Here is a 21,569-nt window from a genome sequence, read left to right as displayed (position 1 = left end):
CGTCTGGGCTGAGATGTCATTATGGCGACTGCTAATTACCAGAGTGAGGCACGCGGGGTGGTTCCCCCTTGCCACCAGTGGAAATGTATCTAAACTGATGCGCCTACCTCCCCTGTCAAAGCCTTGGCACCAAAACACAGATTGACGGATAAGGCCACTGCGAGATGCTCTCCTTAAAACACCACACAGTCAATATACTTGTCAACGTGTTCAGGGGCAGATGTCTTGAAAAAAAAAGAAAAAAAAAAGCCATCCATATATTTATCTCTTTCTTTTTTTCTAATGGGGAACCTCAACCTGTGCTATCCCAATTAATCAGGTCTTTATTGTTGGTGTTGGGGGGGGGGGGGGGGCGGGGGGGGGGGGGGGGGGGGGGGGGCATGGTGCTGCTGGACTCCCTGTTCAAGCTGGGGGGGGGGGGGGGCTCGCCTGCCTCAACACTTTGACTGATTCCTGTGGCAGGATGTCTTGTGTGAGGCATCCATTTAGACGAGTGTGCACACACAGCATTTATAAATGTCATCCCTGGCCAACATGATCACATAAAGCCTTCACAGACGGATTATTGCAGACATATAACTCACGTTAATTGGCAAATCTCATTCTACTAAATGCGATTCTTCACTTAAATACGGCTTTAAAATGTCTGAAAAGACATCCAATACGTGGCTGAAAATTATGCCGTTCATTTCACTAAAAAGATGTCTTGTAATCATTATAGAAAGTGCATATACCCCTTCCTGGAGGGTTTTAAATATGCTTCTTTTTTTTTTGTTGAAACAAGCCAAGATCCATCTTCTGTTTCTCTTCCAGTTAACATTTTAGTGTAAACTACCTTTTCAAGACTCTACAATGACTCGGTTGTACACAGGAGTTTTTTGTTTGTGTTTTAGAAATATTCATCACCCATATGGTTCATGTCATGCAGAATGTGCATCACTTGACTCCAAATGTATTTTTCTGAAAATACTGCTTGTTTACCAGGTTGGCGAGAACTGTTGCGTTTGATCTGCCATTGATCTTTTAATGCATCTAATGCCAAAGGAGCCAGGGTAATGTATACCCCAAGGGTACGGGAGAATAGTGTGTACAACTCTCCTCTCCCGTCTCCACGAGCTCCTCCAACCCCTCTCTCTGCTGGCTCTCTCATCCACTCTCTGCACAGGCCACGAAAGCAGCGTATCCACCGCCGCTGAAAAAACAGGCTGTTCAAACAGACTTTGCAACCGGCCTTGAACTTAAATACGTTTGGGGGGGGGGAAATTTGAATATGGAAGGTAAAGCTGGAGAGAACAGAGGCGGCCCTCCGAGGACCGCGACTACACTCCCTCTGTGTTGTGCTAATGAGCACCTTTGTACAAACTGTAGCTTTTCAAATCGATGCTAATAGGAGGCCTGTACTTTGTGCGGCTCTCTACCGGTGGTCGCCTCTCTGAACCCGGTAGCAGCGTGTGGTAACTAAACATTCTGATGCTCTCCAGTCTCAGAGCTACCTACGTGCTGCTGCTTCTGCACAGCCATTTTTGGCTTCCATGAAGTAGAGCAGACTAAACACCCCCCCAGCCACCCAACCTCACCTGACCATGCTCCCAGTGTTCCTGCTGAGAAACGCAGCGCTACGAGAGCCGACGTGATGGTTGGATTGTGTGGCGGCAGATGCCCTGCAGACGGCGCTTTGGAAACGGGAGCGGCCACTGAGTCTCGGGTCAAGGAGCCCCCTCGAAGCTGCTGTCTTGCTTGAGGAGGTGACGGAGGACTTAAAAAGGCTTGATTGCATTAACATTTGTCAGAGAGGGAACAAAATGGATCTCGCAGGAAAATGCTGATTTGAAGGCTAATGACGTACTTGGTATTTTCTTTCTTTGTCATTCACTTTGTGTGGCAAGAGGAGTTGAAGTCTTTGTCATTCTCAGTCACGACAGATTTCCTCACGTCACGTTCTTCCGCGCTCGGGCGCCTCTGTGCAGCGATCAGGTGTCTTCACGCTGCCCCTGCAGGAGAGTCTCAGCTGCTAGGGTAGAAGAGTTACTGGCTCCCGGTGTCCCTTCTCTCTGGTGATCCTTATGAAATGGGTTGCTAGCTGCCGAGAAAAAGAAAGCAGGAATCATATTCTGGACATGTAAACGCGACATAAAGTACAAACAAAAAAAGATAAGGAAATGGAATGCCGCTCTGACACAAAAATGTAATTTGGTCCATGACTCATGGATCTCTCCCTGTTTTAGGTATACTGAAATAAAACTTTAAAGCAATCCTCTTCTAATAGGTTAGATATTAATGAGGTTTTGGTCAAGTGAGCCAAATCCAATTTGGCCCCATATAACTTGTGGACATGGTTATTAAAAGGCCAATCTGTGCTGCTCCTATGGCTTAACCCCCCCCCCCCCCAGTTATGGTGTAAGAAGCTGTATGTTTTTTTAACTCCATTCATCACGCGTTCACATCTCACTGACCACTTCCTTTTTAAATATCCTCTTTTCTCTTGATCTCACTCACCTTCAAAGCTTTTCGTCTCTACAAGTGAAGGGAAATATCTGAAAGAGAAACCGGGCCAATTTTCGCAGAACAATGAGGAACTCTAAAACAATTGCCCTCCCTAACATGCTTTCCTGCTTTTCCTACTCCACGCTCATAAATAAATCTTGTCTGACCCCCCCATCCCCCCAAAAAAGTTAGTGGCGGTCACACAAGACATTTGCAAGGCAGTCCCAGAGCAGAGGACAAGGGAACTAGAAGTGACATTGTGGCTCTGGGCTGTCTCAAAGGATTACGCATTACAGCATTCACTGGCATGTGCTTTTGCTCGTTCCCATTATATCTGCTTGTGCCTCTTTCCAGATGACTTCTTCCCCAAACTGATCCGGCGGGCAAGATAATTGATTAATATTTCTTGAGGGAACGATGACTAACCGTTGCTGAGGTTCAACCCAAACACTCAGGTTAAACATAGTCAAAAGCCTTGATCAAAACTCAGGGGTTTTCATATTTGACAGATACAAAGAAACGGCTGGGAACATTTAGTGTGGGAGTGTGTCAACATGCACGGGGCACAGCCTCTATCCTGAGCTAAGGTCAGAGTCAGGATAAGATGTTTATGTTCATTTTAGGAAAGAAAGACTGAAGAAAGCATTATTCCTGCTGGTGGCCTTATGATTGTACATAAAAGCACCAATAAAGCTATGTAAAAATTCTATAACAAGTAACGTCCTGCATTTAAAATCCAACTCTAATAAAAGAAAAGACGTATAATCAACCACTTCACAGTTTGACATTTAAAGTATTTTTTTCTGCTGTAACTGGCCGCTGTGACTGATATAGTATTACACATGACATTATTTGATTGTTAGTACTCCTACTATTACCTAACACAAACTACTTTATAAAAATTTGGGCAGCTTAGTCCAATGGCCGTGAGATTATTAATAGGGCACAAAGGGAAAAAAGGGGTCATGTGCCTTAAAGAGTTTAATCATTAACGACACATTCCATTTTACAAGATCAACATTTGAAAAGCTGCTAATAACTATATACTGCCAGGAAAATGTAGTGAATTAAAATATACAATAGCAGAAAATGGATAAATTCCATACAAGTACAGTGCAGGAGGACATGTGTAGTGTCCTCCACTGATTGTATGTAGGTAAATAATGGCATTCACATACAGTTCATTCAAATTTCCTTATCCTTGTATATGAGCATAACAATATAAAAATGATGAATGCAAATAATAAACTGTTTGGATAAGGAAAAGATATATTATAATGAAGATAAATTAAAAGGGAAGAATATGGCAGAATTACAGTACATGCGTTTGTTGTGGGTGATAATGGGAGGGTGAATGGAACCATCTTACCATCTTAATAAGCTCTCATGTGATGCTCTCTAAAAACAATCATTACAGGCCTTCCAGGAGCAGCCCCCCTTCCCCCTGTTTATTAATCAGCTAATTACACATTGACAGTAATGGCCCTGCTGATTCCCACACTTAAATGAACAGGGCTGAATAGCTCTTTAATGATTAGCCTTTGTGTTTCTCTCTCTCTCTCTCTCTCCTTTTCACTCACTCTCTCTCACACACACACACACACACACGACATTCAAATCAGACCTCCTGGTGGGAAGGTTTTGCACACAAGTGAGTTAAGGAGCACCTGACAGACTGAGATGCTGAAAACAAATCTGTCTCCACACAGAAGAAACCAAACAGAAAACAATTACAGAGAGTTACAAAAGCAGCAGGTTTGTGGTTACACTACATCAACCAAAGCTAAGCCTCCAGCAACAGCAAACACCATGAAAGTTTGGTGGACCAGTGCAGGCAGGTGCAGGTGGAGACGGAGGCGATGGGGTTTTTTTTTTTTTTTTGAAGGACGCGGGCAGGATGCGGAGTGGAGCCGGAGAGGGCGAAATAGTGCGGTGGGCTGCATTTCTGTCAGCAGAAGTGATGGCTGACTGGTAGTGTTATTTGTCTTGTGCTGCCATACGGCCCTCGCACCAACCTGGGCATTAATGAGAGGGGGCCGGACCGCCGGGCAGGAACACGGCGGGCCTCCGACGCAGGTGATCTGTCACGCAGCCATCTTGCTCGGGCAAGGAGACACATGAAGACAAAGGGGAGAGGAGAGGGCTGACTGGGGGGCGGGCTGGCCTCCACGTGGGCACCCTCATGTGGCACTTAGCATCACACAGAGATAACGCACGTCGGACATGATTAATCAAATTAAATTGAACCCGACTTATTTACTCCAAACTCTTACCTCTTCCCGAAAATGTAGAACACTGAGTAAGTTCAAGTTTGGGTTTATTACCATCATCCCTCTATAGAGATAAAGATGAAGGGCATCGCAGGAGACAGAGAGGGAGGGGGAAAATCGCAATATTTAATTAGTCTGTGTGTGAGACCAGCCAAGGCTATTAAAATCCATCAGGATCTTTACACTTACTGATTTATCTCTGCCTAACAAATAATTCTCCCAAAATTGTGAAGTGCGCTGAATATATTCATTTTCCTTCTTAATCACCGGGCATCGTGTGATATTACTAATAATTCAATAATGAACCATAGTAAAAATCTGTATTTTTTAACATTCTGCAAGGTATGGACAAAGCCAAACTAAATCCACCTTAAGTGATTAAACACATAAATAATATAAATTTCTATTATTAACAACATAAAAAAGAGAGTTGACATGCTTTGTTCTATATCAAGTAAGGATTTGTTGGATTGAGTTGGATTTCCGGATTGATAGTGCTGAGAAAAGTAGAAAATGGCCAATTTAAGGCTGAGGAATGGAGTGGTCGTCTAATCCAAACAGAAACCTGGCTTGATAAGTTGTGGTGTGTTGGATTTTTTTTCACAACCAGCTTCAGCACTGCTGTGGAAGTGCTAAAAGGGTAAAGAAAGAAGACAGAGCAACAGCTGGGTACCGGTGGAGTAATTCCCCCCGGAGCCCTGGAAGACACCTCGATACGCAGACCATTTTCACTCCTGATTACAGAGTTTCAAATCAACCACTAACACATACAACAATCCACTTCCTCTGGCCGAGTCAAACAAAGGCCCGGCTGTCGTGTTCACTAAGAGCAACACCAGGAGTCGCGACGTTCTCTCTTACTAAGTGCAGCAAACAATCTTACCATGCAAACAAGATGTTTACCAGAGAGCGACTCCACCTCGACAAACCATTGAATCTGATTTTGTCTCATTTATGTCACGCGTGGCAACATTCACAGTCAGAATGGCAGCAAACCAAAATTTGTACACGGTGAGTGTGAAAGCTTGTCAGGGTGAATGTGCATCTCCTGGCGGCGGTGAGATTACTGAGGAGAGACATGGTGCAGCGGGCTGCCAAGGTAAAGATTTATATAGAGCAGTTGCAGCTGCAGAAACTGACATTGGACGACATGGAATGCATGATAAATCATGGTGGACAGGGGGCACTAGACTCAAGAAGCAGGAAAACACTCTGAGCAGGGCCGAGGGGGGAATGGTCCATCGGGGACCCTTTTTCAACTGTATCAAATTGATAAAGATTAGAATATACATATTTGTAATAGGACATTTATCACTGCGTAGTACTTGAAGTTAAATGTATTTCATTTGTGGAAAACAATCTGTTTGTTTAGGATTTAAAAAAGATCCCTTCCTTCCTTCCTCTACAACAGTGGATCTGTTAACTGTCGACAAACTGAGGGATGCCCCTCGTTCCGCATGTTGAATATGAGGGGTCCTCAGGGGTCAGGGGTGAATCCTTTTTTTACTTTTATGGGAAGTGGTTCAGCGCTGGGGAGGTGAAGGACAGAACTGCTGGCTGTTCCATCACTCAGTGCAATAAATGGATGCAATCTGTATCCAAGTAAAGCATTGGCTGTTTTTAAATTCCACCTCTTTTATCCAAATGAATGATGGACCCCGGTACGGCACACTGTGCGGCAATATTAATATACATCAGAGGCCTGCGCCCCTCACTAAATCAGGGAACCACCAGCATTTGTTATTTAAATGACAAACGGCAGCAGCAGGAGTGAAGCGCGGAGAGGGGACGCCGAAGAAAAGGTGGACAAACCAATTCAGATTTCAATCGAGCAAAGACACAAGGCCCCGAGCCATCAGTCTAATGAAATAAGGCAGCTCCACTGGTCCAAACAAACACATCGGCTGCTGCTTGATGCCACCACCAACCGGGTGAACTCCACAACGCATTTCTTCTTCTGCTTTCAACACAAGCTCCAAACACAACATCTGCCATCTAACTGTTCATTTTCCCTCTGATGTTCACTGACCAAATATTTCATACTGGCTATTTTTTGGTGGAATTACAATGCTAATGACTTGACATGACTGGGAGCCTACAGCTGTGCTAGCTCTGATAACATGCTCATTAACAATGCGAGCATGCTAATGTTAAGCGGGTATACTGATTACATGTTCACCATGTTATTTAACCTTTTTTATAGCACTTAATAACACCAAGTACAGCTGAGGCCGATGGGAGGTTTTGCAAAGTTTTTTTGAAATAATGAACAAAAAGTGAGGGGATCATCAAATTCAATGTCGGGACGCCATTGACAGTCTGCACAAAAATTCATCCAAAGATTGCTGAGATCTTTCAGCCTGAATCAAAGATGTGTACCAATATCCTTAGAGCCATTCTGCAAGTTTCTTACACTTCAAAAATGAAACCTGCAGCTCTTTCTCTGAGATGTGTCACATTTCAAATCTGTAAGTTTCATCAGTATGTGTGGAGGGTGTCACCTGATGTTGCGACGGGCAAAGATGCTGCCGTTTCCCTACTCCTCCCGAAGTCTCCTGGGCGTGACAATCCTGGGCTGAGGTTAGTCTGCCTGGGGTGGGCAGACGGACGGGCGGACGCACACACACACACACACACACACACAGCAAACATTACACACAGATATGATGAAGTAGCTCTCTCCCAACAAACACAAACACACATGTAAAAATGTGTAATTTCACAGAAGTCAATAAATGCAAACACTGCATCTTTACATTTAGCCTCTGTACAGTGGCTTTTGTTTCTCCACATCTTAATTTTTCATCATTAATCCCCATTTTCAACATAGAGAATGTTTAATGAGGAGAGGTGCCCGAGTGCATGTGGCTGAGTCATTGCAGAGATCACATAAACAAATTACACCTGCTCTGTGCCTCCTGTGTCATATGTCAGGAGCCCTGAAATAGGAAAAGCCCCCCCCCCCCACCACCACCACCACTACCAGCTTAATAGCCCTGACAGACTTCAGAGATGTAAAGTTAAGGTCAAGGTCCGTGTGTGTGTGTGTGTGTGTGTGTGTGTGTGTGTGTGTGTGTGTGTGTGTGCGTGCTACAATGAGACACAATGAGAGAACAAAAGATTTAAGATGAAATCAGGCATATGCTGCAACAACAAAGACCATCTCAGAGAGGATTTAAAGAAGAGTACCACGTGCTTTTTGAGAAAGCTAACAAACAAAACCTGTTCAAATAAATTTGTGACATATTGCAAAACAACAAAACAACTGCACAGAAAGAAAGCTCCTTGTTAACCAGCATGGCTCGTCTCTCTCTCTGCGCGACATAAAGCTCACCAACCCTAACCGGCACATGCTACAATAAGACCCTGTCAGGGCAGCCTTTTAACAGGCAGCATGTTCCATGACCTCAACACCCATAAATCACATGACGGGTGTGCAGGCGCGGGGTGTCGAGAGCTGTCGAGTGCGGGCCACGCTTTGAGCGAAGTCTCTATGTTGTATAATCAATAGATATAAAAATAAATGGCCTGACCGTTATTCTCTCCCTGCTACCTCTCTCTAATAAAATCCCAGTAATGCATATTTCATTTACTTTTATACTTATTGATTAGCTGTACTCCAGTTAGTAAATCACGTGCCTATCGATCCCTCAATCGTACCTCTGTCGGATAGCACATAACCAGCCATTTGCGCCCCTGATAAAAAGCTCAGGCATTGAACTCCCCACAGTAAATCTTTGCAAACTAACTTTTTAATTCCAAAATCGATCTGCGTTTAAACGTCGCATTATTTCACAAGGCATGCCAGCGGTATTAAAAGTAATACCCTGATGCATTTGGTCTTAATGTGTGGAGGTCCATCCCTCCATCTCTCCCCTCATTACTCCGGGGCCCCGGCAGCCGGGAGGGAGACGAGGGCCCTCCCCTGCCGCCGAGAGCTCCGGGGCCACCAGGGGCCCATGGGAGACGCAGAGCACAATGTTAATCAAACATGAGAATAACTTCAGCTGGATCATTATCCAAGACAAAACACCACCATTCATTTCAGAGCAGAACCTAAAGGCTTTTTATAAGCATGTTACATGGCTCAGTGTAAAACTGAGAGAAGCAGTTAAAAAAATGCACAACCCTGTTTTTATTATTTAACATCTGTTACTTCATCAGGTTTAACAGCTTCACAGATGTTGGCCTGTTGTTTTGTCCCTAAATTCACAGAAACTGTGATGAGGAAACAGAGTCTGACTGACTGAGGCATGAGCAATGAAAAAACAAGTGATGTGCAATGAAGATGGTGCGAAACAGCAACTAAATTCTGACAAAGACACAAGGACACAAAGGAAAAAAGTCCCACAAGATGGATTTTCTTCAGGTCATATGAGACACTTTGAAATGCAGTGCCGTCCCTTAGGGGTACAAAGTAAAACAGCACTGACACAGGGTCAATTGTAATTTTGGCACCCACATCCAAAAGCAAATATATCAATTAGAAATAATAAATCAAAAGAGGAGTGAGGAGCTGCGGTTACAAAATGCCCATCTATTTTCATTAGGGTACATGGTGCTTCAGGTGTGAGGAGGATCTCAAGATTAATAGAGGTATTCAAATGAATCAGAAAGGATTAGGGTCTCCAGGGAACATAATCGATAGCTCCAAATCAATAATCAATAGGCCACTCACACCAATATACTTACTGCTGACACCGAGATCTCACAATTAAAATGAAAACTGGGAAGGGAGTGGCGTAAGACTATGATTTATCTCCCAGCACAAGTGTGATTTAGAAATAAATAAGTCAATAGATAAAAGCTGCCGCTGCCTGGTTCAGGTGGGAGGCAGTTATGCATTTTAACGTGGCCACCGTCCCCGAGCATTACAGCCAAATCCCACAAAGCATTGCGCCATTTCACACGCCGATACCAGGATAAACAGCATGCAACCCCATACAGCCTTTATCACTTAACATCAAATCTCTGATTGTCGCCGTCAACCCGCGCCAAACGCGAGATGACAGCTTTTATTAATACAGTATCATTTCAACCTGGCCGCAGTGCAAGATTAATGTTTACACTCTGCCCACAGAGAAAACACTTTACTCTCAAGGGTGTTTGGAAACAAAGAAAAGTCAGATGTATGGGAGCTCAGCGCTAGAAATCGATCACACGGGTGATATGTTCAAAAGAAATGAAAATGTAGTGAAGTGAAATCAAGAGTGGACATTAGAAAGTTTGATAAGGGCAAGCGTGGGCAACTCTAGCAGTTCTCATTGTCATGCAGAGTGAAATTCCTAATTGTCTGCTGTTGTGTTTGTGTGTGTGTGTGTGTAATTTGGAGGAAGTTAAAGGAGGTAAACGGGGGGCGTGCGTGGAGCTGGGTCGTAAGGACAGAGCAGCCATCTCACTGGAGAGTGGATTTGAGCAGCTTTGGGAGATAGATTCAGCTTGTGCCTTCCAACGGGACACATCAGAAGCCCCCCTCGTCAATCCCCCCTCTCTCCCTCATTCATTTGGGAGTATGATTTATACTTTTTGAAGTGAAGGGTCTTGAATCCCACTATAAAGGAATTAAGAGGTCTCCCCTGAGTCCACCATTCAAATGAGAGCATGGCAGGGATATGAGAGCTTTTTAATAGAGAGAAATTAGTATTCACAATGCCTCGAACTGGAATCTGAAGGAACCTTTCAGGTGGAGAAGAAAGGGCCAGTTTAGAAAAAGAAAGCCCTAAGAAGTCGGGGGCTTTTCATAGCAGTCGTGTTTTTGCCCCTCATCAAGGAGTGCTGGAGCGCTCTGTGAAATAACCCCAGAGAGAGGGAAGGAAGAAGAGTGTGTGTGTGAAACAAAATTAAGAATGCACCATAAATAGGCAGAGTGGAAACAATACAATGAGGAGACCCACAGTCTGGAGGCCAAGGGGGCTGCTAGGCTCCTCTATAGTCCCCCATAGTCCCCCATCCAGATCCAACAGTTCCAGGGATGACTGGGAGCAATGTGATGCTTTGACAAATATCTTTTGGATAAATCCTTTCTTAAATGTTTTTGTGCAGTCCCAGAAATGAGGGGATTGGAATCTGCATTACGACTCCGTCAACACAGTGTTACTCTATTTGGAAACAATGACCTTGAAAACTATTTTCTCGAAATAATATTGCATCCAACTGCAGCAGTCGTTTGTCACCTCAGCCAAGACTTAGAGCCATTGACAGTAACAATGGGTCCTATGGGCTTCTGTACAAATGATGTTTTAGTTGTGTGCTGTACAACATTTTTATTTTATTGTTAGTTTATTTGTTTATCAAAATTTCTCTTATTGGAGTTTTATAACAGTTTCTTATAGAAAAATCTTGAGGTGTCTAAGTGACGCCAAACAGGAGAAACCTAAGTCAGTACGTCAAATAACACACTGCACAATTATTTAGCTGTGGATGGCTTTTGGCAGGTAAGGAAAAAAAACATTTTGCACAGCACATGTTGTTATCATAATTATTTTTACATGAACAATTGGGTTGTGTGCGACCCAAAACAAAGGAAGTACAACCAATGTCAACAAATCGGGTTAGGTTGAATGTGGACATTTGCACTGCAAAGGACATGCATCAAGTATATGTAAATAAAAGATTAAATCGTCCCCTAGTGTATTTGCAACATGAATATTTTAGCCTTGAATTCACAAATTTGCATGGAAAACTAACAATTAGCTCCCATAAAGTCCTTCAAACAGTGTGTGTGTGTGTGTGTGTGTGTGCGCGTGTGTGTGTGCATGTGTTCGTGCGTGTTCTCCTTCTTTTGGGCCAACTCTAATTTTGATTGGGAGGAAGAAGATTATGAAGCCGTCCACCACCAACCCCACTGAATGCATCTGCCCATGAGTCTCTGAGGCACAATTTTAAGATAGATTACTTTTGTTAACAGTGACCTGAGCTCTGTTAATTTAAGTGACTGAGCCACACACTTGTCTATCAATATATTGAGCTTTGATGGAAAAGACCTGTGTCTCCAATAGGCCCTAGAGAGGCTGCTTTATTTAACATGGCATCAACTACCTGTTTCTGCAGATTGAGGAGGAACATCTGAGATGGGAGCTCTCTGACATCATGTCAATAGGACACACGGGTAATGGGCACAAAGGGTTCAACTGGAAATTGAAAGTATCAATATCATTTAGGTTTTTGAAATTTGTCTGAATAAACTGGGTCAGAAAGATAATCAAGGCTTGGAAAAAATGTGTAATGTAACATACCTGGCTCCGGTCAGGTTTTCCAACAGAAGGCCGCCAAAAGCTGAAAGGAAATGTTATAGTTATGGACAAAGAACAATGATGGAAACAGATGATCTGAATACCACAGGACTTACTAAGAGTTTTAAAAAAGCCAATCTTACTCTCTCTGGTAAGGATCTTGGGAGAAATGTCTCAGTCTGTCCACGAAAACTGGCATTCTGTGGCCCTGTTCAACACATATGCAACACACGCGGTGAGAAACAAACATAAAAAATGGTTTCAGACGTTGCACATCTGGTAGAGTGAAAGACTGCATGTTTTCTTTAACCTTGCTGGGAATCCTCCTCCTGTCCCTCCTCATGCAGCAGTCAGCAGAGCCAGGCAGTTGTTTAAGACGGGAGCGATACCCTGCAACAGTAAATAAAATGCACGGATTTATGTTCCTGTGTAGCAAAAATCATCAGAAATTACCATTCATGTTTAAAAGAGCAGAATAGAGAAGTCTGTGCAGATTCTCATTCATCCAGGTCAAAGTTATCCACAAGAGTGTTGAATCAGGAGTGACTGGACTTGGTCGTAGTTTCTTGAAGACATTTCACCTCTCAATCAAGAGGCTTCTTCAATTAAGGCTAACTTAATTTATTTAATTGATATTGAAATAAAATGCTATGAACCACCCCGACCTGGTCAGGTCAACTGGCACTGGTCTTGCCACTGTCCCTAAGGTCAGTTTTTTCTTTAAATTTTCAGCAATATATAATACACAGTAAAGTGTGGAGCAGAGCATTTGAATGGTTTATGTACAAGCAAACAATTCATCCTCTGTTACCTCTCTGAGAGGGCCGTGCAGGTTGCAGAAAGGTTGGTGATGGGAGGTTATCCTCCAGGGAAAGCTGGTGCTCTGAGTCCCAGTTGGACAACAAGCTGGTAACACCTGCCCCAGCTCCACACTCGCCTTCGAAGAACCAGTCGCTCTGCTCGTCATCTCCTTCACACGGGGACAGACAAGATGTTGCATGAGCGTGCATGTCAATGCGGCAACTTGCATGTTTCCATCCACAATAATTGTGGAACATTTCCAATATCAGAATTTCCAAATTTTAAATTGTGTTATAGTAGTACTCCCTCCCTCTAACTCACTCTAAGCTGTTTAAATGTTGTAACAGCGGTTGCACATTTAACCACATCACTGTTCGGGGACAGCCAGCTCTCCTCAGACCTGTCAGTCAGCAAAGCACACGCAGGAACCGTGCCTCTCACAGTCAAGGTGTAGTGACAACTGTTAAATCAGAGGCCGCCTGGCCCCGCCACGGCTAATGAGATTAGCAAAGGCTTCAGCGCTCATTAACACGACATGACAACGTCTTATTAGAGTCGCCTGGGCGCCCAGCAACCAGCCCATTGTATCAAAACCTCCCTCTCTAGCCCCAGCATTCCCTCAGAGTCGAGGAGGGTACTGTCCAAATCTGAGATGTTCTCATCTTTCTTTACTCAACGAAGAAATATTTGTCTGTCAGCTCCAAATACCAAAAATTCAATCAGCTCTTTACTTCCTAGTTTTAATTATGATAAGTGATGAAGTTGCTTCACTGTTTGTTATAAGTTTTTTTCTTTTATATATATACCTTGTCTTCCTTCGTCATTGGTAAAAAGACCAGGGTCACTGCTGCACGTGCTGCTGGTTTCCCTGCAGAGAAAAAAAGGAAAAACATCACATGTGAATGACTGGAGCTGACTTCTTCCTTCAATATCAATGACATTTGAGGACGAGAAGTCTGTTTTTGATATGTCCTCTTAAACCTGATGGTTTCTATAAGTCGGACGATGTTATAGCATCTGAAAAGTGAACAATGGAAATCAAGGATTTACATGCCCCTGTAATGTCAATATTTAACATGTAGCATCCACTAATGGAAATAATGAAGAAGTCTGGAGCTAGAGGTCGACATAAATGGAAATGACACAAAAAGACAGAGCATGCTGTGTTCTCCCTTGTCGCGATAGCAAACACAAAGGCACGAGGAGGGACTCTGATCGAAGCCACTGAGTGACATGCACAATCTAATTGAATATCCTCCGCTGTCAGCTCCAATCTAATCTGTCCTGCGTTGTGGAGGATGACAGGAGAGCGAAACACATTCCGCTGCCCGCCCCTCCCTCTGGGTGTGCCCTGCACGCAGAGCGACCCACAGACGTGCCGCTTCCACACAACAACTGGCCAACATCTGCTGCGTGGGCTGCCACCTCTTATTGCCGAGCCTGCCCCGTCGCCGCTCCTCTCAACACCCCGAGGGCAACCCCAGCTACACTCCCCTCCACAGCCTCTGTGCGCCCTCCACTCACCCAGGCCACCCTGGGTTTCTTTGCCGTTCTCACACCTCGGCCACCTTGGACTGGATCCTCCAGACACTCCAAGGTCACAGAAAGAAAGAGAGGGCGGACGGGGGGGGGGGGTGATGAAAGTAGAGGGAAAAAAGCTCGAAAAAGGATTTCTGCTGACTGCTGACAATGCTTACTTCAAAGAAAATTAACAAGCTGGTTCCTTTCTAAAAATTATATTTTGTCTGTTTCCTAAAGCACTAAATGCCAGTTAGCTTTAATACACCTTTGGAAGTGTTTAAGGTTGCTGTATAGCATATATACATTTGACTCCCAATAAACAAATGACGGGACCAAATTTCATAAATGTGACTTGTCATTAATCCACAAGCAAAAAATAGTCCCCTGCATTCCTGTTGGATTAACATTTGCTAAACTAGTATGAAGCTTTTTTCAAATGTAGATTTTTTTTTAAGGAAAATGCAAATTTCTGCAAGTGTCAGCCAGTCAGATAATGTTAAATTTACATATTTAAAACTGTTGAGGATTGTTGTAATCCTGGAATGTTGATGATTTTGGTATGTCTGTGACATTTGTTGACAATAGGAAAGATACTCAATGTGAACACTCCTATCCTTTAAATAAAGCTAACCATTATTCAAACTACTTTTTTGAGAGAGGGAGGCATTTTGCTTCCTGTTTATCACTGCTGACCTTGCTTATAGGAGAAGGCTGGAGGGTCAGATATGCGCTGATATGTGCTTTGCCATATTGCAGCAGCCTGTCAGTTATGACAGGATCAGAGAAATGTCCGTCCAGCCTGTGCATCTTCCTGGCCAGATGGTCCTGCATCATCTCCCTCTCACATCCACGAGAAGCAGATGTGAGAGGGAGTAGGCCTCTCCGGGGAATCTGGAAGATGTCTGGCCTAGTCGAGAAATCCTGGACTGTCCCCTCCACCCCCCGTCCCGCCCTCTCGGCCCTCTCTCCAGACTGATTCCCCAGGCCTCTCCTCTGCCGCGTCCCACCTCTGGACACACTGGCTGGCATCTGGAGCGCACAGCACTCCGACGTCCGTAGAGGACACAGCCACAAGATATACAATTTTGTTTTCCTGCTTCATTCCACAGCCATTCTTTTGAAATTAGGAACCAGTGACGATTAACGACCGGCAGCATGCCGTCTTCCGCCATTTTCTAAGTACAAAAATGTGTTTTCCTCTTACTGAGGGGACTCCGATGCAAAGTTTGAAAAAGAATCACAGGTATAAACAATTAATTAGAGACGCCCATTAAGTATTTATCTGTATTAAAGACGTAATGTGATGTCGCTTGGAGCAGCACCGGGCCGATGCGAAAGCGTTTCCATTAAGTACCACCTAATTAATGACATGAATAATTGAGGCCCCCCATTTTTCTTGGGACCAAAAGAAACACATCTCCTCTCTTCAACATTGACCTTTGATAAGAAGAAGTGGACAAACATTTTGGGCTAACTTGGTCTTTGTCTTATATGGACATAGAAGTCAAAAGGATTGCGGATCATTGCAGTTTTTGATGAGAGCGGAAGTATCACTTCTCAAGACCCAAGTCCCAATAGTCTTAATAATAGAAATAATACTATATTTCCATGGTGAAACAAAACCAAGGGCGAATACAAAAAACTGCATTCTTGTGTTTTAGTGCTGAACTTAACTCCTCGCATGACCCTATTGTCTCTACATAAGCAAAAGAGGTGAAGCAAAACACAGTATCCAGATGAGCACTAATCATTAGGATATAATCCTCAGCTCCTGAGAGAGGCAGACCAGTTTGCACAGAGATTACAGGCTAGCTGCCATTTATTGAGCCTGGGCTCTTTCGCAGAGGAATAAAGAAGAGGCAGAGACGAAGGGGAGCAAAGCTCTGATAACAATTGATCTGTGGGCTCTTCAAACAAGCGCCCCCAACCCAAATCCATGCTCTCTTCCATGGGCGCCTGATTATAAGGTTATCCCACCCTCCCTGAGCTGCAGTAATTGGATTAGTCTCAGAGATTTATGAAAATTAACTTAGAGCAAATGCCGCACTGCTTTCCCAAAAAACTACTCGTACAGTTTTCAAAATATAAATTCCAGCGTGATTAAAGCGAAGTGAACGCACACGCAGTGGCTTTGTTTTTTTTTCCTGGTGGCGTGGGGTCGAAGTCAACAGCACCGATAGCAGCGGCGAACACACAGCTGGAGACGGAGGCTGAGCCCGGACAGCGTCTACCCACAGGTGAGGCCTGCTTGCCGGGGCCAGCCTGGGTGCCAGGTGGCCTCACTGCCAGCAGGCTGGGCCAGGTCTAATCAAGGATGTGGAGCCCAACTGGAGCGACCAACATCTGCTCTGCTTGCACTTGAGTGGCTGAAGGCGAAGCTCTGCTCGGTACGCACATAAGAGGAGTGACCTTGAGGAGAGGCGTGTTTTAAGAGAGCAGACTCTCCATGTGAAAAAGGTTAATGGAATGAATGGAGACCAGAGAAATCAGAGTGCTTCAAAATACATTTCCACAATGGCATGTGTGTCTGACATCAAATGGGCCGTACGCTCGGTGAGTATAAATATCGCTGTTGTACTACTGTCAGCCCCTCATCACTGCGGCCATTTCTTCATATCCTTTGCCTCCGCCAGGACTCAGCCATTAGATTGTTGAGCCCGGAGTACGGTGTGGCAGTCTACTGAGCAGCAATCAAGAGCGTTGGCGTTGTTTAAGTGAGAAATGATTGACAGCATGCCGGGGTGTTCCCATTTATTTCTTCTCCGGAGCTGTTTTCTGTCAGAACGGCTATTGATTTTTCCATAAAGTAAGAAAACAAGCACCGTTTAGGGGCTAGGGAGGTCAGCACAAATGAAACCTGAAGATGTAAAGCCCTCTGTCTGTCCCATTGCTGGTTACCTCAAACATCTTCTTCTCACATTTTTTTATACGATCAACTGATAATCAGATCTCCATGGAAATATGCTGTGCGGGAGCAACTAAATAATTAAAAAATCTTCCTCCCTTTTTCCCATCAGAGGAACTTCTTGGTGAAACTGACTCTCACAAAATCAAGGATCTATGTCCCTATTTAAGAGCATTATATCTGTTATATCTTTTGAGCGTTAAACTAATAGTGCCCTAAAAATATCCCCACGGTGGAAGCAAAATGTAAAAGTAAAAATGCTGCATTGCAAGTCTTGCATTCATAACTTTGTGACATTTGCAGCAAAGAGTACTTTAAGTATCAAAAGTGAAATTACTCATTAAGGTAACACTCAGTAACATTGAGATCATTCTTACTGGCTGGCCACATGTCACATGGATTTTGAGGGATCTATCAGTAGAAATTGAAAATAATATTTATAATTATATCGTCGAGTTGTGTTTTCGTTACCCTGAAATGTATCCTTCATATCTCAGGGGCAGGTTATCTTTCACAGGTTCTGCCATGTTGCACCCCTATGTTCCTGTAGTCCAGAAGATACAAACCAAACACATTTTGCCTTTTGCATTTTTTTAACTGAATTACATGAAGGCCACCGTAGGTTCCCCTACATGCTTCACGGTTTTCAGTTGGTTACAATATGCAACGTCACTGCTAGATGCCTCTGAATTCTACAAACTGACACTTTGAGCACAAGTAAATGCATGATGTAATGTTACACCACTGCTATATTCTGTCCCACAATGCAATGTGTTGGTTATTATAGATTGAAAACTTGATTTGTCAGTGATGGCCAATAATGAGGAGGTTTCTGAAATCTCTGTACACTACTATTAATGAGTCTTTTTTTATATAGGAAGTAGTGAGCGAGTGAATATGGGTGCTGAGGTGACAGCAGTTCATTATCACAATTTAATTATTTTGATTCCACAGCATACTGTAACGTTCCACTTCACTGTAATAATATAATACACTCTCTGCTGCCAGTTGCAGCCACATTTAGTTTAGCTAAATAAAATGGACACAGGAGGGTGCACTCTGGGACACTGGGACAGGCACAGCTTTAATTAGCCGGCCCAGGACAGGAATTCATTTCAAAGCAAATCAATACCTAGCCAAGTCACTTATTTATTTGTGACAATATTTCTCGAAAGGAAATAATGAGATGGCAGATGCCCGGAGGCATAACTATCAAAGATCCCTCCCTGGTGATCATTTCAGCTATAGGAGATGAGGATGAAGAGACTCTATCATTCATTTTTAATGTCAACTCGATACTTTAAAGTGGAGTGGCATGATTGCGATACATTTTTTTGGTTAAGTTGAGGACATGCTGAATATTGACAACTGGCTCGATGAAGACAGGCAGTGTAGATCATCTTAAATGTCGCCTTGTTTAATTGCTTCTGTCTGATAGTAGTTATGCCCATGACTTTTATGTTATGGGTTTAACTGCCTTGGTAACTTTCCATTCAAAGGGTAATAAGGGCTTTGAGAGGTTTGAGCTCCTCTCTCGATATGGTTTTAATCTTGACTCTTTCAACAGTGACAGGGTTAACATTTGGGCTTGTTGCAAAACTGTAAGTTAAATGAAAGGTTTTTGAAAATTGGAAATGCTGAATTTTTTTTTAAATAACGGCTAAATGGAAGCCAGATTGGGATCTATATAACATTGTTGTAAATGAAACCTGCTAGGTTTAACTCTAAAAGAAAGACAAAACAAGGGAGAAAATGAAAAAACATCACTCCTTGAATCCAACATTACCCTTCAGACATGTTTTCATCTGCACCGTCTCCGTGGTCCTTGGCCATCTTTCTCTTCCAGAGTTCTTTTCCCATCAGCCTGGCTCCTTCATTATGTCTGTCTGCTCCCATCCAACCACCAGACCTCTTCTTCGTTCCAGACAATTGCTGTATCCTAGACGGCCTGTACCGCCGCTTCCCATCCACACCAGAAACATTTAACTTCTGCTGCAGCCTGACGGTGACGCCTGAGGCCATGCGCTTCACCTTCCTTCGCCTCCTGAGCGGCCGTCCTGGATTATTCTCAGTGAAGGCATCGGACTCTGGCCAGGAGGGCTGCCTCGTCCTGGCCGGGCCTCTCATGATGGAGCGCCACTGGCTGTTTGAAGTCAAGTCGTCAGAGTCGCTGCAGTTGGCCACAGAGGCAGCGATGGCCGAGGAAGAGTTCTGCCTGTGTTGTTTCGCCTCGTCCAAGCTGGACTCTGAGGCCTCAATCGAGCAACGTCTGCGCTGTGTCGGATAGAGGGGGGACTCGCGGTAGCGCCTGCGGACTCTGCGGCGGCGTATCTGCCGGCGCCGCTGCAGCGGACTCAAGACCATTTCCTCCCACAGCTCTCCCAGCTTACTGTGCTCCGAGGTCTGCTCCAATGCAGACACCAGGTCCTGCACCAGCTCATCCATCATAGTGCTGGAGAGAAGACGCAACAGAGGAAACTTGAGTTGGATAGAGATGATGGTACATCAAAATAAACAACAAAATAATAGATTTGCAGGATTTTTGTAACTGAGCTGATGAATCACCTTTGTGATTCAGGTTGTTAGTCTCCTGGATGAGCCAAAAGGTGACATTTCCATGGGTTTATTAGTTTCTCAATTGAGATTCAAGAACATGTATCACAATATATCTTGATATAAAATTACAATTGTATCCTTAGCAATGTTGTCATCGGCTATCGTACCCAGGCATGATAGTTGAGATGGCTTGAGCAGATTTTTATTTTTCTCGTTTTCCAGTTCTCCTGAGCAGTAAATATGAACACACCAAAACCCCCAATTAAATATCTTTCTTTTTTTTTGATTGAAGGTTATAGGTACAAGATCATTTACATCTCTCGTCCCCTGTCAGGTCTGAACAAAGAACGGACACAAGGAAAAGCCGTACAGAGAAGTCATGCACCACAAGACGACAGCCGACGACGCCCATCTCAAATGTATGCTTGTCAAAGGACAGCAAGTCATCGAGGCCAATTTGATCGACTATTGAAAGCTTCTAGCAGACCTTTGGAGCTGCAGCCCCTCACGCCGTCACGGACGGGCTGTTCCGTTGATTTGTGGCATTACAACAGGAAGCCGCACGTCCAAATGCTCTGCTGCGGAATGGTTTGGTATCTCAAGCAGAGGGTATGGAGAAAGATCTAACAGAATTTAATGCAAGGACTATAACTTCAAGGTAGGTATGGTACGGGGGGAGGTTATGACTGCCACTGGCCCAGGCAGAATTTTTTTTAGAGCAGAAAATACAATGTCATTGCATCTTCTACTGTACAGCTGGACTGTATAGTAGTATATATGGAAATGTGTTGTCACAGTATTAGGGGGTTTGTCTCCAGCTGTGAATGCAGCATCAACTACATCTGGCTAATCCTCTACATTAAAGAGGAAGTGCCAAAACGAAGCTAATGTAGCATTAGCTTCGTGTTTTTTTGTCTTTTGAGCGATACAATATTACCGAGCTGGTCTGTAACAACGCGGGGCGGGGGGCCGTGTGGTCGCGGCGGGGTCAAAACGAGCCGTCGGAGCGTTTTGCGCGTCGTCAACAGCCGCAAATCCCTCGCAGCATGTTCGCAACGAGCTGAGAAAAACAACCGGGGAAGCTACGACAACATCAGCGCAGCCACACGGTGCAGACTGTTACATAACAACTCACACGTGAGCTCAAGGACACACACACACACATCTCTCCACTGTCAACAACCACACACACACACACCTTTGAACACGTTGTCATTTATGTATTCACATATATACACACAGCAGCGCTTGTACTGTTACACAGTTATCGGTCAATGACGCAGGACGTCTCTGCACTCACCAGTCGAGCCTCGTCTTGTTTTGTTTTCAGCACAGCTGCAGGCAGCGCACCTACTTCCGCCTTTCTGTCCAGCCAATCGGGTGCGTCCGTCTCGCTGTGACGCTCCTGCCGAGGACGGCGCGTCACAACAAACAGCGTCGGTGCAGATATGGAGCCGAGGTCAGTCTGCTGCGCTGCAGATAACACGGTTCACGTTACCACTGCTGATCACCACTACATTCAGTGAGCGAGCCGACACACAGTTGTCAAAAGGAAATGTTTGCATCTGTCTATAAATTTGAATGTATTTCCTCCTGATTTTACGCAACAAAGTTGTATTAACAGTTAATGAATAGTATGTCAGAAAAAAAGAAATAATGAAATGAAATAATTTGTGGTTCCGGAGCAAGCAACACTATATTGAAAATAATAATTCCTCAAGTGATGGTCAGCGGTGGCGTTGTGGGCAATATCAGTGGAAGAAAGTAAGGAAAGTAACAAGATCCCAGGTTCTGCTGCAT

General features: G+C 44.1%; 1 protein-coding gene across 6 annotated transcripts; it reads right to left on the bottom strand.

The window, feature by feature from the left end:
• Window positions 1-602: 602 nt before the first annotated feature.
• LOC118286067 (G patch domain-containing protein 2-like) lies at window positions 603-21,172 on the bottom strand. Of its 6 annotated transcripts, XM_035610179.2 has the most exons (11): window positions 19,779-20,152; window positions 19,000-19,665; window positions 13,594-13,655; window positions 12,798-12,956; window positions 12,297-12,376; window positions 12,130-12,194; window positions 11,990-12,029; window positions 11,793-11,884; window positions 7,256-7,344; window positions 4,500-4,580; window positions 603-2,080 (listed from the first exon to the last, which is right to left on the bottom strand). In XM_035610179.2, exons 2-10 carry the CDS (start codon window positions 19,659-19,661, stop codon window positions 4,507-4,509), a joined length of 1,323 nt encoding a protein of 440 aa, XP_035466072.1. In that variant the 5' UTR covers window positions 19,662-19,665; window positions 19,779-20,152; the 3' UTR covers window positions 603-2,080; window positions 4,500-4,506. The 6 variants fall into 6 exon arrangements, 5 of the variants coding, with proteins under 5 accessions (XP_035466072.1, XP_047183220.1, XP_047183221.1 ...); XM_047327264.1 differs by lacking the exons at window positions 4,500-4,580; window positions 19,779-20,152 and adding an exon at window positions 21,070-21,172; XM_047327265.1 differs by lacking the exons at window positions 4,500-4,580; window positions 19,779-20,152 and adding an exon at window positions 20,968-21,082.
• Between the last annotated feature and the right edge of the window lie 397 nt (window positions 21,173-21,569).

Source organism: Scophthalmus maximus, chromosome 15 (genome assembly GCF_022379125.1).
Source record: "Scophthalmus maximus strain ysfricsl-2021 chromosome 15, ASM2237912v1, whole genome shotgun sequence".
Lineage (NCBI taxonomy): Eukaryota > Metazoa > Chordata > Actinopteri > Pleuronectiformes > Scophthalmidae > Scophthalmus > Scophthalmus maximus.
This window is presented reverse-complemented; position numbering and strand designations above follow the sequence as displayed.